The sequence below is a fragment of the Ranitomeya imitator genome, chromosome 6, assembly GCF_032444005.1.
Source record: "Ranitomeya imitator isolate aRanImi1 chromosome 6, aRanImi1.pri, whole genome shotgun sequence".
Taxonomy (NCBI): domain Eukaryota; kingdom Metazoa; phylum Chordata; class Amphibia; order Anura; family Dendrobatidae; genus Ranitomeya; species Ranitomeya imitator.
In genome coordinates this window covers 240,823,349-240,845,585 of record NC_091287.1, presented here as the reverse complement: position 1 = coordinate 240,845,585, position 22,237 = coordinate 240,823,349, and the positions used below count along the sequence as shown (strand labels likewise).

Sequence of the window (22,237 nt, the reverse complement as noted above, 5' to 3'; positions counted from 1 at the left end):
GTCCAGTCACAAATAGCCTGAAGCTTGACGGGATCCATCTCAATAGTAGAAGGGGTAAAAATATACCCCAAAAAAGAAATCTTCTGGACTCCAAAGAGACACTTTGAACCTTTTACAAACAAAGAATTGGCCCGCATGACCTGAAACACCTTCCTGACCTGCTGAACATGGGACTCCCAGTCATCAGAAAAAACCAAAACATCATCCAAATACACAATCATAAATTTATCCAGATATTCACGGAAAATATCGTGCATAAAGGACTGGAAGACGGAAGGAGCATTAGAAAGTCCAAAAGGCATCACCAAATACTCAAAATGGCCCTCAGGCGTATTAAATGCGGTTTTCCACTCATCACCCTGCTTTATCCGCACAAGATTATACGCACCCCGAAGATCAATCTTAGTGAACCATTTAGCCCCCTTAATGCGAGCGAACAAATCAGTCAACAATGGCAAAGGATACTGATATTTGACTGTAATCTTATTCAAAAGACGGTAATCTATACAAGGCCTCAAGGAACCATCTTTTTTGGCCACGAAAAAAAAACCTGCTCCCAAAGGGGACGAAGATGGACGGATATGTCCCTTTTCCAAGGATTCCTTAACATAATCCCGCATAGCAGTATGCTCTGGCACTGACAGATTGAACAAACGTCCTTTAGGAAATTTACTGCCAGGAATCAAATCTATAGCACAATCGCAATCCCTGTGAGGAGGAAGCGAATTGAGCTTAGGCTCCTCAAAAACATCCCGATAATCAGACAAAAATACAGGAACCTCAGAAGGAGTAGATGAAGCGATAGAAATCGGAGGTGCATCATCATGAACCCCCTGACATCCCCAGCTTAACACAGACATCGTTTTCCAGTCCAAGACTGGGTTATGAGTTTGTAACCATGGCAGACCAAGCACTAAGACATCATGTAAATTATACAGTACCAGGAAGCGAATCACCTCCTGATGAACGGGAGTCATACGCATGGTCACTTGTGTCCAGTACTGAGGTTTGTTCATAGCCAAAGGTGTAGAGTCAATTCCTTTCAAAGGAATAGAGACTTCCAGAGGCTCCAGACTAAACCCACAGCGGTTGGCAAATGACCAATCCATAAGACTCAGGGCAGCGCCTGAATCCACATAGGCATCGACGGAAATGGCTGATAATGAACAAATCAGAGTCACAGACAGAATGAACTTAGACTGTAAAGTACTAATGGCAACACTTATCAACCTTTTTTGTGCGTTTAGAGCATGCTGATATAACATGAGCTGAATCACCACAATAAAAACACAATCCATTTTTCCGCCTATAGTTTTGCCGTTCACTTCTGGACTGAATTCTATCACATTGCATTGTCTCAGGTGCCTGTTCAGAAGACACCGCCAAATGGTGCACAGGTTTGCGCTCCCGTAAACGCCGATCAATCTGAATAGCCATAGTCATGGACTCATTCAGACCTGTAGGCGCAGGGAACCCCACCATAACATCTTTAATGGCCTCAGAAAGGCCATCTCTGAATCTTGCAGCCAGGGCGCACTCATTCCACTGAGTAAGCACCGACCATTTCCGAAATTTCTGACAATATATTTCTGCTTCATCTTGCCCCTGAGAGAGAGCCAATAAAGCTTTTTCAGCCTGAATCTCTAGGTTAGGTTCCTCATAGAGCAAACCCAATGCCAGAAAAAACGCATCCACATTGAGCAACGCAGGATCCCCTGGTGCCAATGCAAATGCCCAATTCTGAGGGTCACCCCGCAGGAAAGATATAACAATTTTGACTTGCTGAGCAGGGTCTCCAGAGGAGCGAGATTTCAAAGAAAGAAACAACTTGCAATTGTTCCTAAAATTCAGAAAACTAGATCTATCTCCAGAAAAAAACTCTGGGATAGGAATTCTAGGTTCAGACACAGGAGCATGTACAACAAAATCTTGTATATTTTGAACCTTAGCAGCAAGATTATTCAGGCTGGAAGCCAAACTCTGGACGTCCATGATAAACAGCTGAGGTCAGAGCCATTCAAGGATTAAGAGGAGGTAAGACGCAGCCAGGCTGCAATTAAGGCTAGGCAGCAAACTCTGAGGGGAGAAAAAAAAAAAAAAACTTCCTCAGACTACTTTCCTCCTACTTCAGCCAATACGATTACCACTTTTGGCCGGCTATACTGTCATGATCCCAATGGCAGGGGATCACAAAAGGACAAGCACAAAACACAAAACAAGCTCTAGGGTGATGGAAACTGAGCTGACCGCGATCCTGAACCTAAACACACAACTAGCTGTAGCCGGGGAACGTGCCTACGATGATCCTAGACGTCTCGCTCCAGCCGAAGGACTAACTTCCCCTATTAGAAGAAACACAGACCTCTCTTGCCTCCAGAGAAACACCCCACAGAAATAGCAGCCCTCCACATGTAATGACGGTGAAATGAGAGGAAAGCACATACGTAGTTATGAAAACCGATTCAGCAAAATGAGGCCCGCTAAATCTAGATAGCAGAGGATACAAAAGTGAACTGCGCGGTCAGCGAAAAACCCTACAAAAACCATCCTGAAATTACTTGAACTCATGTGCCAACTCATGGAACATGAGGAGTAATATCAGCCCACTAGAGCAACCAACAAAAAGGAATCACATATCTGCAAGCTGGACTAAGACAAAAATTAAGCAAAACGTGGAACAGGAAAATCAAAAACTTAGCTTGTCCTGAAGATTACAGAAGCGGGAAGCAGAGGTAACAAGACACACTGATTACATTGATAGCCGGCGAGGAAATGACAAGAAAGCCAGGTTAAATAGGAAACTCCCATATCCTGATAGAACAGGTGGACACCAGAGACCGCAGAAAACACAAGTCACCCAGTACCATCTGTAACCACCAGAGGGAGCCCAAAAACAGAATCCACAACACCCATTGTCCTACAGGGTTGATCAAGAAGAACACAAAAATCCCTATGAGGCAGTTGTTAATTGCCTTTTATTAGATGGAAAAAGTCATTCATCCTTTTATGGTGATCACCGTAAATTCTAACACAAGTAACCTGTTTCTTACTGTTAAGTAACGTTAATTACTGTAACAGCTCTGCGGGCATCACTGCATGGCATCCCATCCATCACTCACCATCTTACACCTCACACTGCTCCAGGTCATGTTGTGGTCTCTGTCTGCTGCCGGCTCCATGCTCTGTGCCTCTTGCTTTCTGCCTGCTCTGCTTGCTTCCTGGCTGTGTGTTTAGGGGAGCGGTGCCAGAACTCTCTGGTTCTTATGGAATCAGGGCGCACCTGTCTAATGTGTCCCTGACCAATTACCAAGTGGCCTCTAGTATGGGCAGCACGGTGGCTCAGTGAATAGCATTGCAGCGCTGGAGACATGGGTTCTAATCCCACCTTGGACAACATCTGCAAGGAGTTTGTATGTTCTCCCCGTGTTTGCGTGGGTTTTCTCCGGGTAGTCAGGTTTCCTCCCACATTCCAAAGACATACTGTACTGATAGGGAATTTAGATTGTGAACCCCATCGGGAACAGCGATGATAATGTGTGCAAAACTGTAAAGCGCTGTGGAATATGTTAGTGCTATATAAAAATAAAGATTATTATTATTATTATAGTATTTAGGGCAGCTCCACCTTATCGAACTGGCCTGTGCAATGTCTAAACTCAGTTAGTGTTTTGCTACTGCGCTGCCAGGTCTTGCTCTGTGTTTTTCCTTCTCTCGAGGCTTTTCTCCTTGCCTTGCATTGATCTTGTTTGTCTGCCCTCCAGGAAGCTGTATATCCTGGTCTCAGTGTCTTTGTTCTAATTCTAGCCTTGCTTTGTAATTGTCTGTCTGCCCTCCAGGTGGCAGAATATCCTGGTCCCTGTGTTTTTGTTCTTGTACCTTGTCTCGTTCTATTACCTTGTCTGAACTTTGTCCTACCTCTGTCTCCTTGTCTGTGGCTTCTTTCCCGGCTGTGTCTTTCCTTGTGTCCTCTGTTTGCTTATGCTCCGCACTCTTGCGTCACTGCCTGCTCTGTACCCTTGTGACTTTGTCTGTGCTCCACTCTCTGGCAGCTTTACCTCTGCTCCGCATTCCTGCGGTTCTGCTCCATTCTATTCTGCTCCACTCCTGCTGCAGAAATCTCTTGCTGCAGCTCCTCTCCGCAGTCCTTGCGATTCCGCTCTGCTTAGCTTCTGTTGCTGCACTATCTCTTGCTGCTCTACCGCTCTTATCCACAGCCTTGCGGTTCTCCTCCTGTGTGAACAGGTCCCAACCTGTTCCTTCATACTTCATTCCTTGCTGCTTGTATCCGTACCTGCATCTCCTGTGTGAACAAGTCCCAATCTGTTCCTTCATACTTCATTCCCTCCTGCTTGTTTACGTACCTGCATCTCCTGTGTGAACAGGTCCCAACCTGTTCCTTCATACTTATTTCCTGCCTGCTTGTATTCCTTCCTGCTTGCACCTCCTGTGTGAACAGGTCCCAATCTGTTCCTTCATACTTCATTACCTCCTGCTTGTTTCCGTACCTGCATCTCCTGTGTGAACAGGTCCCAACCTGTTCCTTCATACTTCTTTCCTTCCTGCTTGTATTCGTACCTGCACCTCCTCTGTGAACAGGTCCCAACCTGTTCCTTCATACTTCATTCCCTCCTGCTTGTTTCCATACCTGCATCTCATGTGTGAAAAGGTCCCAACCTGTCCCTTCATACTCCACTCGCTCCTGTCTGTTCCAGTACTAGCATCCGCTGTGTGAACAGATCTCTACCTTCATACACCACACCAGCCTGCCCTGTCTCAGCTCTGCCTGCTTGCCCTGTGTCTCAGCTGTGCCTGCTTGCCTACTCATCAGAGTTTCAGCCGTGCTCATCTGCCAGTCCTGCCTGTCACCCGCACCTGTCCTAGTGTTCCTGTTTCCCAAGTGGGATCAGCAGCCACAGCCAGACACTACCCTGGAGTAGCACCTGGCAGCTGCCTGCCGCAAAGCCTGACCTCCCCATCAGAGGCTCCAGCGAAAACCAAGGCAGCTGTCCTAGTCAAGCCCTTTCCTGGGTAGTCTGGTTTGTGGCACAGTGGGTCCACAAACCCCCTGGCTCACGCCCACCAGTCAGGGCGTGAGCGTGACAATTACAACTTTCTTGAAAGACCTCTAGGGCCCTGTTGACTTTTTAAAAATATAATCCATACAACAGTATGTGTCATAGAGCTCAATAGTCTCACTGCTCTTAGGGTATGTGTCCACGTTCAGGATTGCATCAGGATTTGGTCAGGATTTTATGTCAGTATTTGTAAGCCAAAACCAGGAGTGGGTGATAAATGCAGAAGTGGAGCATATGTTTCTATTATACTTTTCCTCTAATTGTTCCACTCCTGGTTTTGGCTTACAAATACTGATATAAAATCCTGACCAAATCCTGATGCAATCCTGAACGTGGACACATACCCTTACAGTAAAAAATCCCCATGTATAAGACTGTAGAATAATCTTTCCTCAAGATGTACAGCATGCTCAATTGTTATTATCCCATGCCTATGTACACTGCTCAAAAAAATAAAGGGAACATTTAAACAACAGAATATAACTCAAAGTAAATCAAACTTCCATGGAATCAAATTGTCCACTTAGGAAGCAACACTGTTTGGCCATCAATTTCACAAGCCACACAAGTGGCTCAGGTAGTGCAGCTCATCCAGGATAGCACATCAATGCGAGCTGTGGCAAGAAGGTTTGTTGTGTCTGTCAGCGTAGTGTCCAGAGGCTGGAGGCGCTACCAGGAGACAGGCCAGTACACCAGGAGAAGTGGAGGGGGTCGTAGGAGGGCAACAACCCAGCAGCAGGACCGCTACCTCAGCCTTTGTGCAATGAGGAACAGGAGGAGCACTGCCAAATCTCTGCAAAATGACCTCCAGCAGGCCACAAACGTGCATGTGTCTGCACAAACGGTTAGAAACAGACTCCATGAGGATGGTCTGAGTGCCTGACGTCCACAGATGGGGGTTGTGCTCACAGCCCAACACCGTGCAGGACGCTTGGCATTTGCCATAGAACATCAGGATTGGCAAATTAGCCACTGGTGCCCCGTGCTGTTCACAGATGAAAGCAGGCTCACACTGAGCACATGTGATAGACGTGACAGAGTCTGGAGCGATCTACTGCCTGCAACATCCTTCAGCATGACCGGTTTGTCAGTGGGTCAGTAATGGTGTGGGGTGGCATTTCTTTGGAGGGCCGAACAGCCCTCCATGTGCTCGCCAGAGGTAGCCTGACTGCCATTAGATCCTCAGACACCTTGTGAGAGCATATGCTGGTGCGGTTGGCCCTGGGTTCCTCCTAATGCAGGACAATGCCAGACCTCATGTGGCTGGAGTGTGCCAGCAGGTCCTGCAAGATGAAGGCATTGAAGCTATGGACTGGCCCGCCCGTTCCCCAGACATGAATCCGATTGAACACATCTGGTACATCATGTCTCGCACCATCCACCAACGTCGCATTGCACCACAGACTGTCCAGGAGTTGGTGGATGCTTTAGTCCAAGTCTGGGAGGAGATCCCTCAGGAAACCATCCGCCGCCTCATCAGGAGCATGCCAAGGCGTTGTAGGAAGGTCATAAAGGCATTTGGAGGCCGCACACACTACTGAGCATCATTTCCTTGTCTTGAGGCATTTCCACTAACGTTGGATCAGCCTGTAAATTCATTTTCCACTTTGATTTTGAGCATCATTCCAACTCCAGAACTCCGCGGGATATTAGTTATGATTTACGTTGATTATTTTTAGGTTTTATTGTTCTCAAAACAGTCTACTGTGTAATGAATAAAGATTTACAACTGAAACATTTAATTCAGTGATATCTAGGATGTGGGATTTTAGTGTTCCCTTTATTTTTTTGAGCAGTGTATAAAAAAAAATCATAATACAGATGTCCTGACTCTGGACGGGGATGATCCAGCCTCCGTCCTGGTCAGGTCAGGGTTAACGTGAGTTGCCTCTCTTGTTCTGGGGGGGCTATTTAATAATAGTTGTTCCTGGGTCAGGTGTCAGTAATACTTCCACGTACTTGGTTTGTGGTTCCTGACCCAGGTTACTCATCTGTAATCGTAGTGCCTCTGTGCGTGTGAGCTTTGTTGTGTATGACCCGGTTTTGTCCCCTAAACTTCTGCCTCTGTTTTCTGCTCGGTACTTATCTGTCCTTCCTGGTTCTCTGACCCCTTGGCTCATCTCAGTTTATTCTTCTGTCTTGTCCCTGGTACCTCGCTCTCGTCCGGCTTTGACGATCGGCTCCCCACTGACTTCGTTATTGGTCTCTTCCATGTGCTCTGCGCTCTCGGCTGATTCCCCGTCCTCTCTCGTTGTGTCTCTGCCACTCTGCGGTCACGTGACTGTCTAGTGTCAGGTCCTGTACATACTGTGTGCCTTAGTCTAAGGTCCTGTGCGCATTGTGTGCCCTGCTCCTTACCCTCCCGGCTCTCGGTCCTGTGCCCTCTGCTTGTGCCATCTAGGCTTTCCACAGTGACACTATCAGTGTCATTACAACAGATCTGTCTCATGTCACTCTGATATAGTAATGAGGTAACTTCTATGCCACCTTCCCCCTTCCCAAACTAAGCAACCCCATGTGTGATAACCTGTCTTGGAATACTGTGTGCAATTAGAAACAGGTATTTGATAACTTACCGAACCAGTTGTGACTTGTATAGAGGCCTCACTATTGTCTTGTCATGTGCTTCTTTGAAGGGGTTATCCAGGACTATTTTATTTTTTTTTTCTTATGGGCCTAGGAACTTGCAGGTAGTTGCTAACTCTCTGCCTGGCACAGATCAAAGCTGTCTCAGAGCAGTCACGGACCGCTGCTGCTGGCCATTCTGCGGCTTCCAATTACATCACAACGACCGAGTAGCTGCTTCTCTTTACTCTGCTTTGTTGACGGGGCGTCACTGCCGATATCATGCTGATTGGCATCCAACTTCCTGCTGCATATCTGGGGGAGCCAGCTGTCAGTCAACATGATGTCTGTAGTCATGCCTGTCTACAAAGCAGCTCATAAGAGCCCATGAGAAAAGAAATAATCCCAGACAACCCCTTTACATTCTTTGCATAGTTTTATAGGGCATGATAGTGGCTGCACGCCACATGTTGATTGAGCTAAATGTAATGCCCACTAATATCCCTCAGTCTGTTTCTTTGTTGGGTATACCAGGAGTTAATACATATTACATTTCAAGATTTCATTTTAAAGGAGTTAAATGTAAAGATTGCATTTAATGTATCCTTCAGATCCGCAGCATGGGCATACCATCCGAGTGTTTAGATTACAATGCACCAGATCATAACCCCACTGGAGCTCACATCTCACTGTTTGGATGTCATGGACAAGGGGGCAATCAGGTATGTTTCTAGGTACAGGCAATATATGAAATTGATAATATGTAGAGCGTGATGTGGCGGTAATGTCAAAGGAGTAAGGTGTGCGTGTGCGCGTGTGTGGTGCGTTACACATGGAGACATGCAGCTTTGTGTAATAGTGAAAGCTTTAATTATCCATCTACTTTTATTTTTAAGTTTACTTTGCACTTACCAATGGAATCACTCCGATTTATAAAGTTACATCTATAATATAACGCTGGGAGCGTCACTCTGTCCGAAGCCTTTATAGACTGCGCAGGCGCAAGCGCCGGCGCACTCTGGGCCTCACAGAGTGACGCTCCCGGGAGATCGCGGTATGCGTTCACACTGAACGCACACCGCGATCTCCAACAGAGAAGCAGGGACCGCCAGGAGGGTGAGTATCACCTATATTCACCTGTCCTGCGTTCCACCGCTGAGCGCCGCCATCTTCCCGGTCTTCGGCCTGTGACCTTCAGTTCAGAGGGCGCGATGATGCGCTTAATGCGCGCCGGCGCCGCCCTCTGACTGAACAGTCACAGCCAGGAGACCGGGAAGATGGCGGCGCTCAGCGCTGGAACGGGACAGACAGGTGAGTATAGTAAGTGCTGGGGGGCCTGAGCTGGCGGCGATACCGGCACCTGACCCCCACAGCGCGCCGGTGTCCCCGCCTGCTCAGGCCCCCGGATGGGTGCAGCACATGACAGGATGGGGACGCAGGATGGGTGCAGCACATACCAGGATGGGGACACAGGATGGGTGCAGCACATGACAGGATGGGGACGCAGGATTGGTGCAGCACATGACAGGATGGGGACGCAGGATGGGTGCAGCACATGACAGGATGGGGACGCAGGATGGGTGCAGCACATACCAGGATGGGGACGCAGGATGAGTGCAGCACATGACAGGTTGGGGACGCAGGATGGGGACGCAGGATGGGTGCAGCACATACCAGGATGGGGACGCAGGATGGGTGCAGCACATGACAGGATGGGGACGCAGGATGGGGACGCAGGATGGGTGCAGCACATACCAGGATGGGGACGCAGGATGGGTGCAGCACACGACAGGATGGGGACGCAGGATGGGTGCAGCACATACCAGGATGGGGACGCAGGATGGGTGCAGCACATGACAGGATGGGGACGCAGGATGGGGACGCAGGATGGGTGCAGCACATGACAGGATGGGGACGCAGGATGGGTGCAGCACATGACAGGATGGGGACGCAGGATGGGTGCAGCACATGACAGGATGGGGACGCAGGATGGGTGCAGCACATGACAGGATGGGGGCGCAGGATGGGTGCAGCACATGACAGGATGGGGACGCAGGATGGGTGCAGCACATGACAGGATGGGGACGCAGGATGGGTGCAGCACATGACAGGATGGGGACGCAGGATGGGTGCAGCACATGACAGGATGGGGACGCAGGATGGGTGCAGCACATACCAGGATGGGGACGCAGGATGGGTGCAGCACATGACAGGATGGGGACGCAGGATGGGTGCAGCACATGACAGGATGGGGGCGCAGGATGGGTGCAGCACATGACAGGATGGGGACGCAGGATGGGTGCAGCACATGACAGGATGGGGACGCAGGATGGGTGCAGCACATGACAGGATGGGGACGCAGGATGGGTGCAGCACATACCAGGATGGGGACGCAGGATGGGTGCAGCACATGACAGGATGGGGACGCAGGATGGGTGCAGCACATACCAGGATGGGGACGCAGGATGGGTGCAGCACATGACAGGATGGGGACGCAGGATGGGTGCAGCACATGACAGGATGGGGACGCATGATGGAGCAGCACATACCAGGATGGAGACCATATACCATTATAAATGCTCGCCACCCGGGCGTAGAACGGGTTCAATAGCTAATTGATAATAGCAGCATATAGCATGGCCGCAACACTTTTCAGATAGCAACAAATTGTCTTGTCAGAAAAAGGGGACATGACTTTAAGGCCATGTTCACACGTTCCTGATTTCCATCCTTTTTTTTTCTGCACTAAAAACCGCAGCTCTTGGCAGAAAACGCAGGTCCTTTTTTTTGGTGCGTTTTTGGTGCGTTTTTTGATGCGTTTTTTAGTGTGTTTTTTTATGCAGTTTTCTATGCAGAGTCTGTGTGTTTTCTAGGGAGTTTTTTTAGGGTTAAAATGGCTGAAAATACCCTAACCCTACCCCTACCCCTAACCCCACCCCTAACCCTACCCCTAACCCTACCCCTAACCCTATTCTAACCTTAGTGGAAAAAAAAAACAATTCTTTATTTTTTTATTGTCCCTACCTATGGGGGTGACAAAGGGGCGGGGGGGGGTCATTTACTATTTTTTTTATTTTGATCACTGAGATAGGTTATATCTCAGTGATCAACATGCACTTTGGAACGAATCTGCCGGCCGGCAGATTCGGTGGGAGCACTGCGCATGCGCCCGCCATTTTGGAAGATGGCGGCGCCCAGGGAGAAGACGGACGGACGGACGGACACCGGGAGGCCGGGTAAGTATAAGGGGGGGAGATGAGGGCACGGGGGGGGGGGGGGGGGGCGTCGGAGCACGGGGGGTGGCATCGGAGCATGGGGGGGTGGGATTGGGGCACGGGGGGCAGCCACACTGCAGCGGTTCTGCACCACAAACCGCAGTAAAACCCGCAGATATATTTTTCATCTGCGGGTTTTACTGCGGGTTTGACCTCACAATGGAGGTCAATGGGTGCAGAACCGCTGCAGTTTTGCAAAAAGAAGTGACATGGTACTTTTTTTACCGCAGCTATTCAGCTCGGCTTTTTTTCCCGATTCCCGCATCATGTGCACAGTGGTTCCTGTTTTTCATAGGGTACAGTGTACTGTACCCTGCATGGAAAACAGCTGCGGAGCCGCAACGGCAAAATCGCGGCGGTTCCGCAGTAAAAAACGCACTGTGTGAACATGGCCTAAAGCTACCAAGGCACATTAATTAGTTGTGTGTTAATTTGTGCATTGTCTTCTGTAAATCTCTAAACCTGTTTTCAACATGCACTGTCTTTGGGAACATGGTACATGCTATACTAATTGCCAACTGGTGAACCAAGTATATGCTTGTATTCATGAAGGGACTGAAGCATGTTTGTTGGCTGTCAGAACTGTACAGTACCTTTTTTGTCCTTGTTTACCCCCATAGATACATGTGATCATTCACATTGGTGGTAGATAGAGTTCGAATAACTTGGATACACAAATTTCTATATGGAGTTATATTGGTAACGAGATCAAAACTCAATATATAGTATTATCACAACCAGTCCATAGGTATAAATAAGCCCAGGATATTACTGAGTTGCAGCCCTCAGCTGTCAGTTTTACCTCCAATCACAGCTGGGAACCGCGGCTGTCTGACCGGCGGTGATAATTTTACTACCGATCAGAAGCAGTGTTGGCTGCGCTGTCATGCACATGATAGTGTGGCAAACACTGAATGTTCGGGCCCCCCATTCAAGTAAATGGGGTCCAGGTACAGTTCTGGTACCTGCACCCAAGCTTTTATTTTAATTGTTCCGAACATCCAGGGGTCCACCTATCTCTAATTACTAACCCTACTATCCTTCATAATCCCTGTTTGACCCTGTCCATATAATCATTGCTTGATGCTGCTTGCATACATGCATGTTGGTACTACGCCATTTATGATTTGGAGTAGGTGGGAATAGGCTGGCCATATCACACACTATACATATAAGTGTGTTACAAGGGCTTGGTGCTGCTTGTAGATACTATAATTGTCACTGCTATTGGTATGCCCTATATCCCTGCAGGTATTAGCAGCACTCTGGTTCAATCCTTGTAATCTAATATTTAATAAATAAGATTTTTTGGGCTTAATATACTGGTAATGTTCTGGGCTTATTCCTACCTATGGACTGGTTGTGATAGTTGGGGTAAGTGTAGACTTATGAGTGCCCTTAGTAATCATGCTGTTCCACTCATTGCATTATCGAGGGGTCGCTTTGGCGCGGTGGTGCGGTCTTGTTGGACAGCCATGTTAGAAGCAGCAGCCTTGTTAGAAGGGTTTTACAAGGTTGTGCACCCACAGCTGCTCTTTCACACGCCGTACCACACCTAACACAGCTTGTGTATGAGGGTAGCACAGTTTGGCCCCATATACTTCAATGCAGCTGCACATTAATGTCCAAAACAACCAATGGGCGACACTATTTCAGGAATTTTTACATAATATTTTATAATTTAACATATTGAAATGTGAAAGAATCAGGAATTGGTAAGGGTTTGTTATGGGTCCAACCATAGCTAGCATTGAGTTGCGTTAGTTACTGGTTTCTACATAGTTAGGGTATGGGTCTGGTTCATCTTTATGGCTATGGGAAAAAATCAAGCAGTTTCGCAAAACAATCTTTTTGTGTGGGGATAATTGCATTTTCCATATATCCCTACAGTACAGCTTGTGATGACGTATACACATATCTTTTTTTTTTTTCAGTTTTTTGAATACACGACAAAACGTGAGATTCGTTTCAATTCAGTCACTGAACTATGTGCAGAAGTCCCAGAACACCAGACTTATGTTGGGATGAAACACTGTCCTAAAGATGGTGGCCTGATGCCTCAAAGCATTATTTGGGAGTTTCGCCTTGTAAGTCCTACTAATAATTCTGTTTATATACAAATTTTCTGTATTATCCCTATTAATGATTCATGTTTGCTTAGTCTTATATTTTAATGTAACATTTCATTTTATTTTACACACACTTTTAAGGCTGTGTGCACACGTTCCTGATTTTTTTGTGTTTTTTTCGCTATAAAAACGCGAAAAAAAGCTCACATTAAGCATCCTATTAAAAGAAGGCAATCCACACTTTGTATGCACATGCTGTGTTTTTTTCCTGAGCGGAAACGCATTCTGGAAAAAAAACCAGCATGTTCATTAATTTGCGGAATCGCGGAGATTCCGCACACCTAGGAGTGCATTAGTCCGCTTACTTCCCGCATGGGGCTATGCCCACCATGCGGGAAGTAAGCGGATCATGTGCGGATGGTACCCAGGGTGGAGGAGAGGAGACTCTCCTCCACGGACTTGGAACCATATAATTGTTTAAAAAAAAAAAAAGAATTAAAATAAAAAAATAGTGATACTTCCCTTCTGATGGCCCCCGGAGTCCTCCTGCCTCTCAGCAATGCACGCGGTGGCTTCCGTTCCCAGGGATGCATTGTGCGAAGGACCTGCGATGACGTCGCGGTCACGTGACCATGACATCATCCCTGATCCTTCGCACACTGCATCCAGGGGAACGGAAGCCGCCGCGTGCATCGCTGAGGAGATCGGGACGCTGGAAGGTGAGAATAACCATTTTTTATTTTTTTTTATTATTTTTAACATTCTATCTGTTACTATTGATGCTGCATAGGCAGATCAATAGTAAAAAGTTGGTCACACTTGTCACACACTATGTTTGACAAGTGTGACCAACCTGTCAGTCAGTTTTCCAAGCGATGCTACAGATCGCTTGGAAAACGCTAGTGTTTAGCGGAAATACGCATGCTAATTCTGCATGCGTTATACCCGCGGCAGGAGTTGCGGAATTGCCATGGTAATTTCTGCGGAAATTCTGCAACGTGTGCACTTAGCGTACATCTTTCTTTTGTGTTACATGACATTGTATCTGAGCTATGCCTAAAGGCCCCTTCACATTAAGCGACGCTGCAGCGATACCGACAACGATCCGGATCGCTGCAGCGTCGCTGTTTGGTCGCTGGAGAGCTGTCACACAGACCGCTCTCCAGCGACCAACGATGCCGGTAACCAGGGTAAACATCGGGTAACTAAGCGCAGGGCCGCGCTTAGTAACCCGATGTTTACCCTGGTTACCGTCCTAAAAGTAAAAAAACAAACACTACATACTTACCTAACGCTGTCTGTCCCCGGCGCTCTGCTTCTCTGCACTCCTCCTGCACTGACTGTCAGCACAGCGGCCGGAAAGCAGAGCGGTGACGTCACCGCTCTGCTTTCCGGCTGACCGACGCTCACAGCCAGTACAGGAGGAGTGCAGAGCACAGCGCCGGGGACAGACAGTGGTAGGTAAGTATGTGCTGTTTGTTTTTTTACTTTTAGGATGGTAACCAGGGTAAACATCGTGTTACTAAGCGCGGCCCTGCGCTTAGTTACCCGATGTTTACCCTGGTTACCAGTGAAGACATCGCTGGATCGGTGTCACACGGGAGATCCAGCGACGAAATAAAGTTCTGGACTTTGTTCAGCGACCAACGATGGCACAGCAGGGGCCTGATCGTTGGTCGCTGTCACACATAGCGATTTCCTTAACGATATCGTTGCAACGTCACCAAAAGCAACGATATCGTTAACGATATCGTTATGTGTGAAGGTACCTTTACTGAAGCCGAGCTGCGGCAACGTGCTGGATTATTGTCTGAACTTACTATTGTGTATTTGTTTCTCTGCTGCATTTCGGTAAATTGTCACTTTTTTTTTTTTTTTTTAAGAAAGTACTAAAGAGTACTATGACACAAAAAACTTGGCATAAATGTATTAGGAGCTGTGTACTCTGGTCAAAATGGTCTGCACGCATATTCTTCATATGTCATATGGTAACATGGGGCCAAAAGTCACTATTCTGAACGGTTTACTGTTATGAGCCTGAATTTGAAGATGAAATCATGATTTATAAGATTACAATTTTTTCTCTAAGTACCAAATGTTCAGTTTTTGTGATGTAATGTAACATGGGAGCCACAGTTTCCTGTTTTTAAAGGGAGTCTGTTACCGCCATAACTGAAATGAAACCATTTCTACATTCTTATGGGAACTCAAAGATTTTTCTAGGGGTCTTTTTATGTAAAAACATATGTAAAAGAGGGGTTTTCAGTGCACAACCTGTATTGATTCCTCAGCCTTTCCTACAGTGATATTGCAGGAGCTGAGAGCGCACACAATACCCATGTGCACTGGCACCCTCTGGTTCTGTCTCCAGGGGTCGCCTAGTGCACCATTGCTCCTGCAGTGTCAGTACTTGCAAGGCTGAGGATTCAATACAGGTGGCGCTCTTCATGTGCTGCCAGTCATCACAAGGGGAGGGACTGAGGATGGTAACTGAGAGGCGGAACTGTGCACTTGTCTACTCTAAGGGGGCACAAAAGCCCTTCATTTAGATATGTAATACATCTGTTTTTAGATAAAATAATTATAACCTGTACCAGAAGTATGATTTCAGTTTGGGTGTGACCGACTCCTTTTAACTATGTTTCCTGCTCTCAAAGGGAACCTGTTAGTTGATTTATCCACCCCAAACCCTGGGTAGCAAGATTCCAAGCCTGGCTGCATGATTTTTTCAAGCCAAACACAAGCCTTTTTCAAGCAGTCTCAGTCTCTGTCTTCAGACTTTGACAAAGGCTCATGTTCAAGCCAAAACGCGTTACGTATATTTGTAAGAATATGGAACAAAAGTCTACGAATTCTGCAAATCTACACGTGATTGCCGGTCTTAATCATTTGAAATACGTTGCCATCCCTAGACACAAGCACCATGTACTTTGAGTGCTGATTTGGAATTGGTATTTACTGATTATTTTCTCTGAAATGCATTTACATGCAAGATGTAAGCTCTTCCAAAAAAATGAACTGATTCATAAAAAATAGTAAAAATAGTGTAACCGCAGATGCGAGTTTCTAGTAGTAAAAGTTTCAGGCTGTTTTCACATGTCTGACCTTTGTGACCTGGACTCACAATGTCTAGACAGCTCGCAGGTCCATTTACTCGAACTCAACCGCCTCGTCACATGTATTAGTATTTTGAGTTCTGGTCGGAGACCCACGGCTTGTCCAAACATCGCACTGTGTATTCACACCGTGAATGTCAGACGGGTGAAGTAACATTTTATGAAGAGCATGATGGTAGCCAAGCACAGCATAATAGTAGCTGAATAATGACACTTTCCACACCTTGTGTGTTTCTGTACAGGATGGAACAATATATCATCCTGACTCGGACAAATGTCTTGGCTCATATCGTACACCAGAAGGCCGTGCAGATGTGCAGATGCAGCCGTGTAACGCCTTGGAAAAGAACCAGCTCTGGAAGTTTGAAAGGTAGAAGAAAATGGCTGCAAAAGGGACTGAATAGAAGTTTCTCCAGTTTACACCTGAAGCTCCAAGCACAGAAGATCTAATTTCACAAAGGCAGATTAGCCTGACCGGACTAATGTTTACCTGACTGCATCTCCGCAGGAAACCTCACCAGCATTTAACAATACTCCATATTCTACAGTGCCTTGGTACACAATGGTACATAGCACATTTGTTCATCACATGTTTATTTATTTATGAATTATGCTCCGTTTTAGAAAGGATTTGATATATTAGGGGATGGAGATACACATCTGCACCCAGTGCCACGTATTCGTATCATGTGAGACTGTGCAACATAACCCGATTGTCATTGCCAGGCACTTGAACAATGCAATGCTGCAGCCGAAACAAACAAGGATTTCAGTTCCTTCTAGAAAAGCTGTTGGAAATTGTGAATTAGGACATTGCTACTTGGGAAGAACAAATACTCTAGTTGTTTGTAGATATGAAAAGATATAGCGGTGCCTGCTCTTTCTAGTAGCGTGTCAGACTGGTCTTCCAGATGATCTAAGGTTCTGATATCATTCTGTAGATGAGCCCTAAAACCAATCTAACGGTTCAGTAGAGGACGGCGCATCCTGTGGATCACTTACTACGGGAAGTTACTTTTGGTCGTAATTCCCACCTCCAGCACCCCCATCTGTCTTCAGAATAGGGGTGTCCTGATCACTTGTCCCAACTGGTTCCAAGCAATTGCGATGTGCCATAAATGTCTGGCATGAGACAACCCCTTTATTAACTTCTTGTTCCAACCCGCTTCCCAAATGCAGTATGTGAATCTGGCAAAGCACTCCGAAAATTGCCCTACTTGTCAAAATTTGTTATACATTTGTACAACTCCAATTTTCCTATTTCTTTCCAGGATTTTAAATATTTAGTGTGACAATTGTGATTCAGGCTAGAAAATTGATTTTGTCAACGGTACTTGTAAAACTTTTTTTTAATGTGGAGATGGTTCCACCCAGTTTCTCCTACCCTTCCGTATAGAATACTGTCCATGTAACGGTACCTACTTTCTATGCAACCAAGTATGTATGTGTGTGTGTGTGAATACAGGTATATATTATGCACAGGTTTCTGGAAAATCTGATGATGATTTTACATTTTTAATTATTCTTTGTGTGAATGGTTCTATAGCTTTGGTCGTATGGTGTCTAGGGTTGTGCCTCAGTGCGGCTGAGAACCACAGCAGATAGTAGATGGGCATGGTTTGCAAATGATAGCACTTAAAAGCAATTTAGTTTCGGTCACTCAGTGAACGGGCACTTTACTGCTTAACTACTTGGTCAGAAATGATTAAACTCATAGGTGAAATAATCTGGAAGCCATGATGATCTCCGTATTAACACAGTTGTTGGCCACTTCTGGGGGTGATGCGGCCAGGACGTGTTATCACAGCCTTAAAGGCAATGTATCATTAGTAAATGTAACTATTGTTTAAATCAGGTTGTGTTAAATGTACTTATAAAAAAAAAAAAAAAATTGTCAATTTGTGCTGTAAACTATTCCCTGAAGAACAGAAGTATGAGCTTTTGGAGTTTCCTTTTTTTTTTTAAATTTCTGTACTCTCTGACATTCATTACACCAAATTCATTTTATTGACATACGGGGTTTGTGAATTTTGCACAAAATAAACAATGGAAATCTTTTTAACTTTAGAGAATTTTTTGCAACTTTTTGCTCTAAACTTCTGGTTGTACATAAAAATCACTCCAGGGAGGAGTGGAGTACAGTGCAACTAATTTTGTGAAAAGTTACAAATGGTGCACCAGGCAACAACATATGGAAATCCTAAATCAAGCCCTCGGTGGTGAATTAAAAAAAAAAAAAAAAAGCACAGCACAAGAGAACACATTAAATAGACTTAACGTACAAATGAAAAGACGAATTTGGTGAGAAAACACCAAAAATGCCACAAAACAGGCAAAAATGCAATAATTACAATAAGAGTCTAGAGAAGTCCCATTGACCAGTGTGAAAATGGCAAGATTGCCAATTTTTTTTTTTCTTTTTATAGTGTCGTATGAAAAAAAAAAAAGCCAAACTAGTTTTAAGTACTAATGTAACATAAAAACGTAATTTAAACAATAGGCAATTTTCTGATGATAAGCTCCCTTTATCGGGAACAAGTCTGCTCACCAATGCCTCCTAAACCGCCACCATTACTTTTATATAAGAATATTCCTGGATTATAATACGGTCTTTATGTGCCATACACTTATTATGAAATCTGAAAAATCAAGTTATGAATCTGGTTTGTGGTATCCAGGTCATCCAGGACTAGTCCGGCAGAGAGTTGATTTCCCCAGACTAGTCCTGCCTCAGATCTTGTAATCACCCCTGGGCGTGATTAGCATTCACCACCCAGGTGACGTCACCATCAAGGCTCTCGCGCATCAGTGCAATGTTATGCCTTCCTGGCCATGTGCAATGAAGTCAGGTGTACGCCCTGTGGTGTCACCAGTAGGGTTGAGCGACCTTGACTTTTTTAGGGTCGAGCCGGGTTTCGCGAAACCCGACTATCTCAAAAGTCGAGTCGAGTGAAATCGGCCGATTATGGCGAAAAGTCGAGGATCGACCGAAACACGAAACCCAATGCAAAGCCAATGGGATTTTTTTTTTTTTTCTCTCTCTCTCTCTCTCTCTCTGTCTCTCTCTCTCTCTCACCACGCCCCTTCATTGGCTGAAAAAAATGGCGCCAAGCACGTCATACGAAACGCGACTTTGGAGCGAAAGTCGCGTACCGCATGGCCGACCCCACACAGGGATCGGGTCGGGTTTCATGAAACCCGACTTTGCCAAATGTCGGCGACTTTTGAAAATGAACGATCCGTTTCGCTCAACCCTAGTCACCAGCACTCTGCCCATGCCCAGGTAGGTATTGGTGACGCCAACCCTGCTTCACTGCGGCTGGCTGCAAAGCGGAATGGGCATCACTAATGCCTACCTGGACATGCTCAGTGCTCGGATGAAGCCAGAGAGCGTACACCTGGCATTATGACCGAGCAGGCAGAACATTGTGTACATACGTGAGAGTTGCTGAGCCCCGATGGTGAGGTCACCTGTATAGTGGATATTATGCATCCACGGACATCATTACTGTGGCAGGACTAGTCTGGGGAAATCAACGCTCCAACAGACTAGTCCTGGATGAATTGCATACAATTAATGTGATTTTTCAGACTTTGAAATTAGTGTATGGCACTAAAGGACTTTCTTATAATCCATGAATGGGCCTATATAAAATGGTGGTGGTTTAGGAGAGACTAGGGAGCAGACTGGCTCCTTTTTAATGCTTTTACTTGCAGTATATTGATCTCTACTGAAAAGGGCATCTCCCACTCAACTAATTTATGGATCCAAAGTAGAAGTGATTTGTTCCTTTTGAGGCTTGAATGCGAGCTGATTCAATGTTTACCAGAGGTTGAAATGAACCCTTTTTTCTTGTCTGCTGCATTCGTTGTATGAACAGTACTGCATATTAAAAGCTAGCTATTAGAAGAATTGTACAGAATTAATTTGGTTGCAAACTACTGATTTATAAATGATTGATTCTATGTTATCACTTACATAAAAAGATTAATTTAAATTTCATATTAAATCTGAAAAAAAAATTGTTGGGAAATTAAACAAAAAAAAAACCTGTTTTCTAACAAGTTGAAGTGTGTTCTCATTCTTTTAGTTTTTATTTTTTTTCCATTGCTTCATGCTCTCAGGCCTAAAGATGTTCTCCATAGGATAAGTGTAGAGCTTCTGCTCCGATTCTGCTCCAAAATCTTCTAAAAAAAGAAAAAAAACCCTCGTGAGCATATCCAGGAAGAGTATTTGAGTGTTGCAGATTTTTCTGCAGCATTTCTGCACCAATTGGTAAAATTTGCGTTCTTTTCTGTACATTTTCTTACATGTGTTTATTGTATTTTTTATACTTTTTTTTGCGTCTTTCTGGTATGTCATGCTTTAAGTAATTTTTTTGTTTTTAATATTTACCTGTATTTGGTTTTAGCAAAACTTAGATACATGCACGTGTGGATTTAATGCGTCCAGTACGTTTCCACAGTGGGAATGCACTAAACATGCATGTGCTTTTTTTTTTTTTTACCTGTGGATTTTCTGTATCTAATGCAGCACAGTGGGCATTTCTATAAGTCCCATTCACCTTCTGGAACTGGAAAATGCTGTTTTTTACGCAGAGGAAATAAGCAGTGTCAAATACTCATTGTGGAACCTTAAACTTTGAAATAGTCATGTTACACAAACTGTTAGAGCTCTGCTTTTAATTAAAAAATACTATTTTTTGAGGCATTGATCAAAAAAGCATTCTGTAATCAGGTTGTGAAATTCGTCTGGATCATCCTACTCTTTATGATCCTGTTAAAATGACAACCTTAAAGCCAGGGTCACACGACTGTAGATTCTCACATCCGAGAGAATCTGGTTGATTATGCTAATGACACTCTGATCAGAGCTTGATCCGAGTGTCAGCATCGCATGATCTGATTCTCTCGGGTGCAAGAATCTGAGCACACTATGAGGAGAAGACCGACTAAATGTCTCCATCTTTTCCATTCTGTGAGTCCATGATTTCCATGCAGCTATAGACTTGAATGGGCTACTCCTGTCCAATTTAAGAGTCAAATTGCGGCATGCTGCAATTATTTTTTATTTCATGCCAAATCGATATGAGAAAAAAAGTTGATCAGCACTGCCCCATTACAAATCATTGGTCCGAGTGCTAGCCGATCAAAAACATTGGATAGCACACGTCTGATTAATATGGTGGTGTGAGCGAGCCCGAGGACAGATATTAATATTCTCAAAGCTCCACTCGGTTTGTAGTTTTATGGTCTTTAGAACATGGAAGCAAATGGAGGTTCTGTTACATCAGTTACCGAAGAGTACTCAGACCAGAGCGCTCACCATAGATTGCATTCTTATACCAATGCCAAACCTACACGATCATTTTGCTAATCCTACTTTAATTCACTGGGACAACTACAAGTCCCCTCTATCCCCTACAGCGAGCTCGTTCTAATGGGTCTGCTTGGATTTATAGTTCACTAATCTGAAATATATTTACTAATCTGTGGTACAGACTCTGCTGTACATCTGCAATCACAACCTTTTCCTGATGGATTCTGTACAAATTTATTTGACCTGCTCCATCAGATACCAAATATACAGAGGCATTCTCCATAGGAGCAGTATTTTATAGGGGGAAATATATTTGTACATCTGACGCTTGAGTCATCCGTACTGCAACACATGGCGGAACAGCTCTGTACTAAAATCTCACCGAAATCAAAGCACAAAAGTAGCCAAAGACCCTAAGCTATGGTGGCACAAATCTGTAAATGTCCTCATGCCTTACCGCAGCTGCGCAGAATGTCCTGTACCTGAGCATGTGCACGTTCAGTGACTTTTCTCTATCTGTGAGGAAGAGGATTTGTCCATTACGAGTAGAGAATGCAGTCACCTAATTAGTTCACAAGTCTGTCACTCGCCACTATCTTGCGCCCTATAGCTGTAGAGACAGAGGCTCTGCCTTGCTTACACAACATGTACATGGTCAGCATGGGGTAAGGTATAAGGCAGTATAGAGATGTAGGAAACAACGGTTTAGGGCTTCTTAGAAAAAATAGTTGTAAGTCCAGCATACAGATGTAGACCTGGATCCTAAATATGTCAGGTGCAGAAATCCATGCTCCTATAGCGGGCTTCTGTTTGTCTT

General features: G+C 45.3%; 1 protein-coding gene across 2 annotated transcripts in view; it reads left to right on the top strand.

The window, feature by feature from the left end:
* Positions 1-20,165, top strand: part of GALNT4 (polypeptide N-acetylgalactosaminyltransferase 4) — a 109,179-nt gene extending 89,014 nt beyond the window's left edge. For both annotated transcript variants that reach the window (XM_069730518.1, XM_069730519.1), the window contains exons 9-11: positions 8,252-8,362; positions 12,850-13,002; positions 16,343-20,165. In XM_069730518.1, coding sequence (XP_069586619.1) covers positions 8,252-8,362; positions 12,850-13,002; positions 16,343-16,474 — 396 coding nt within the window. In that variant the 3' untranslated portion in view covers positions 16,475-20,165. The remainder of the gene's footprint in view (positions 1-8,251; positions 8,363-12,849; positions 13,003-16,342) is intronic.
* Positions 20,166-22,237: the final 2,072 nt, after the last annotated feature.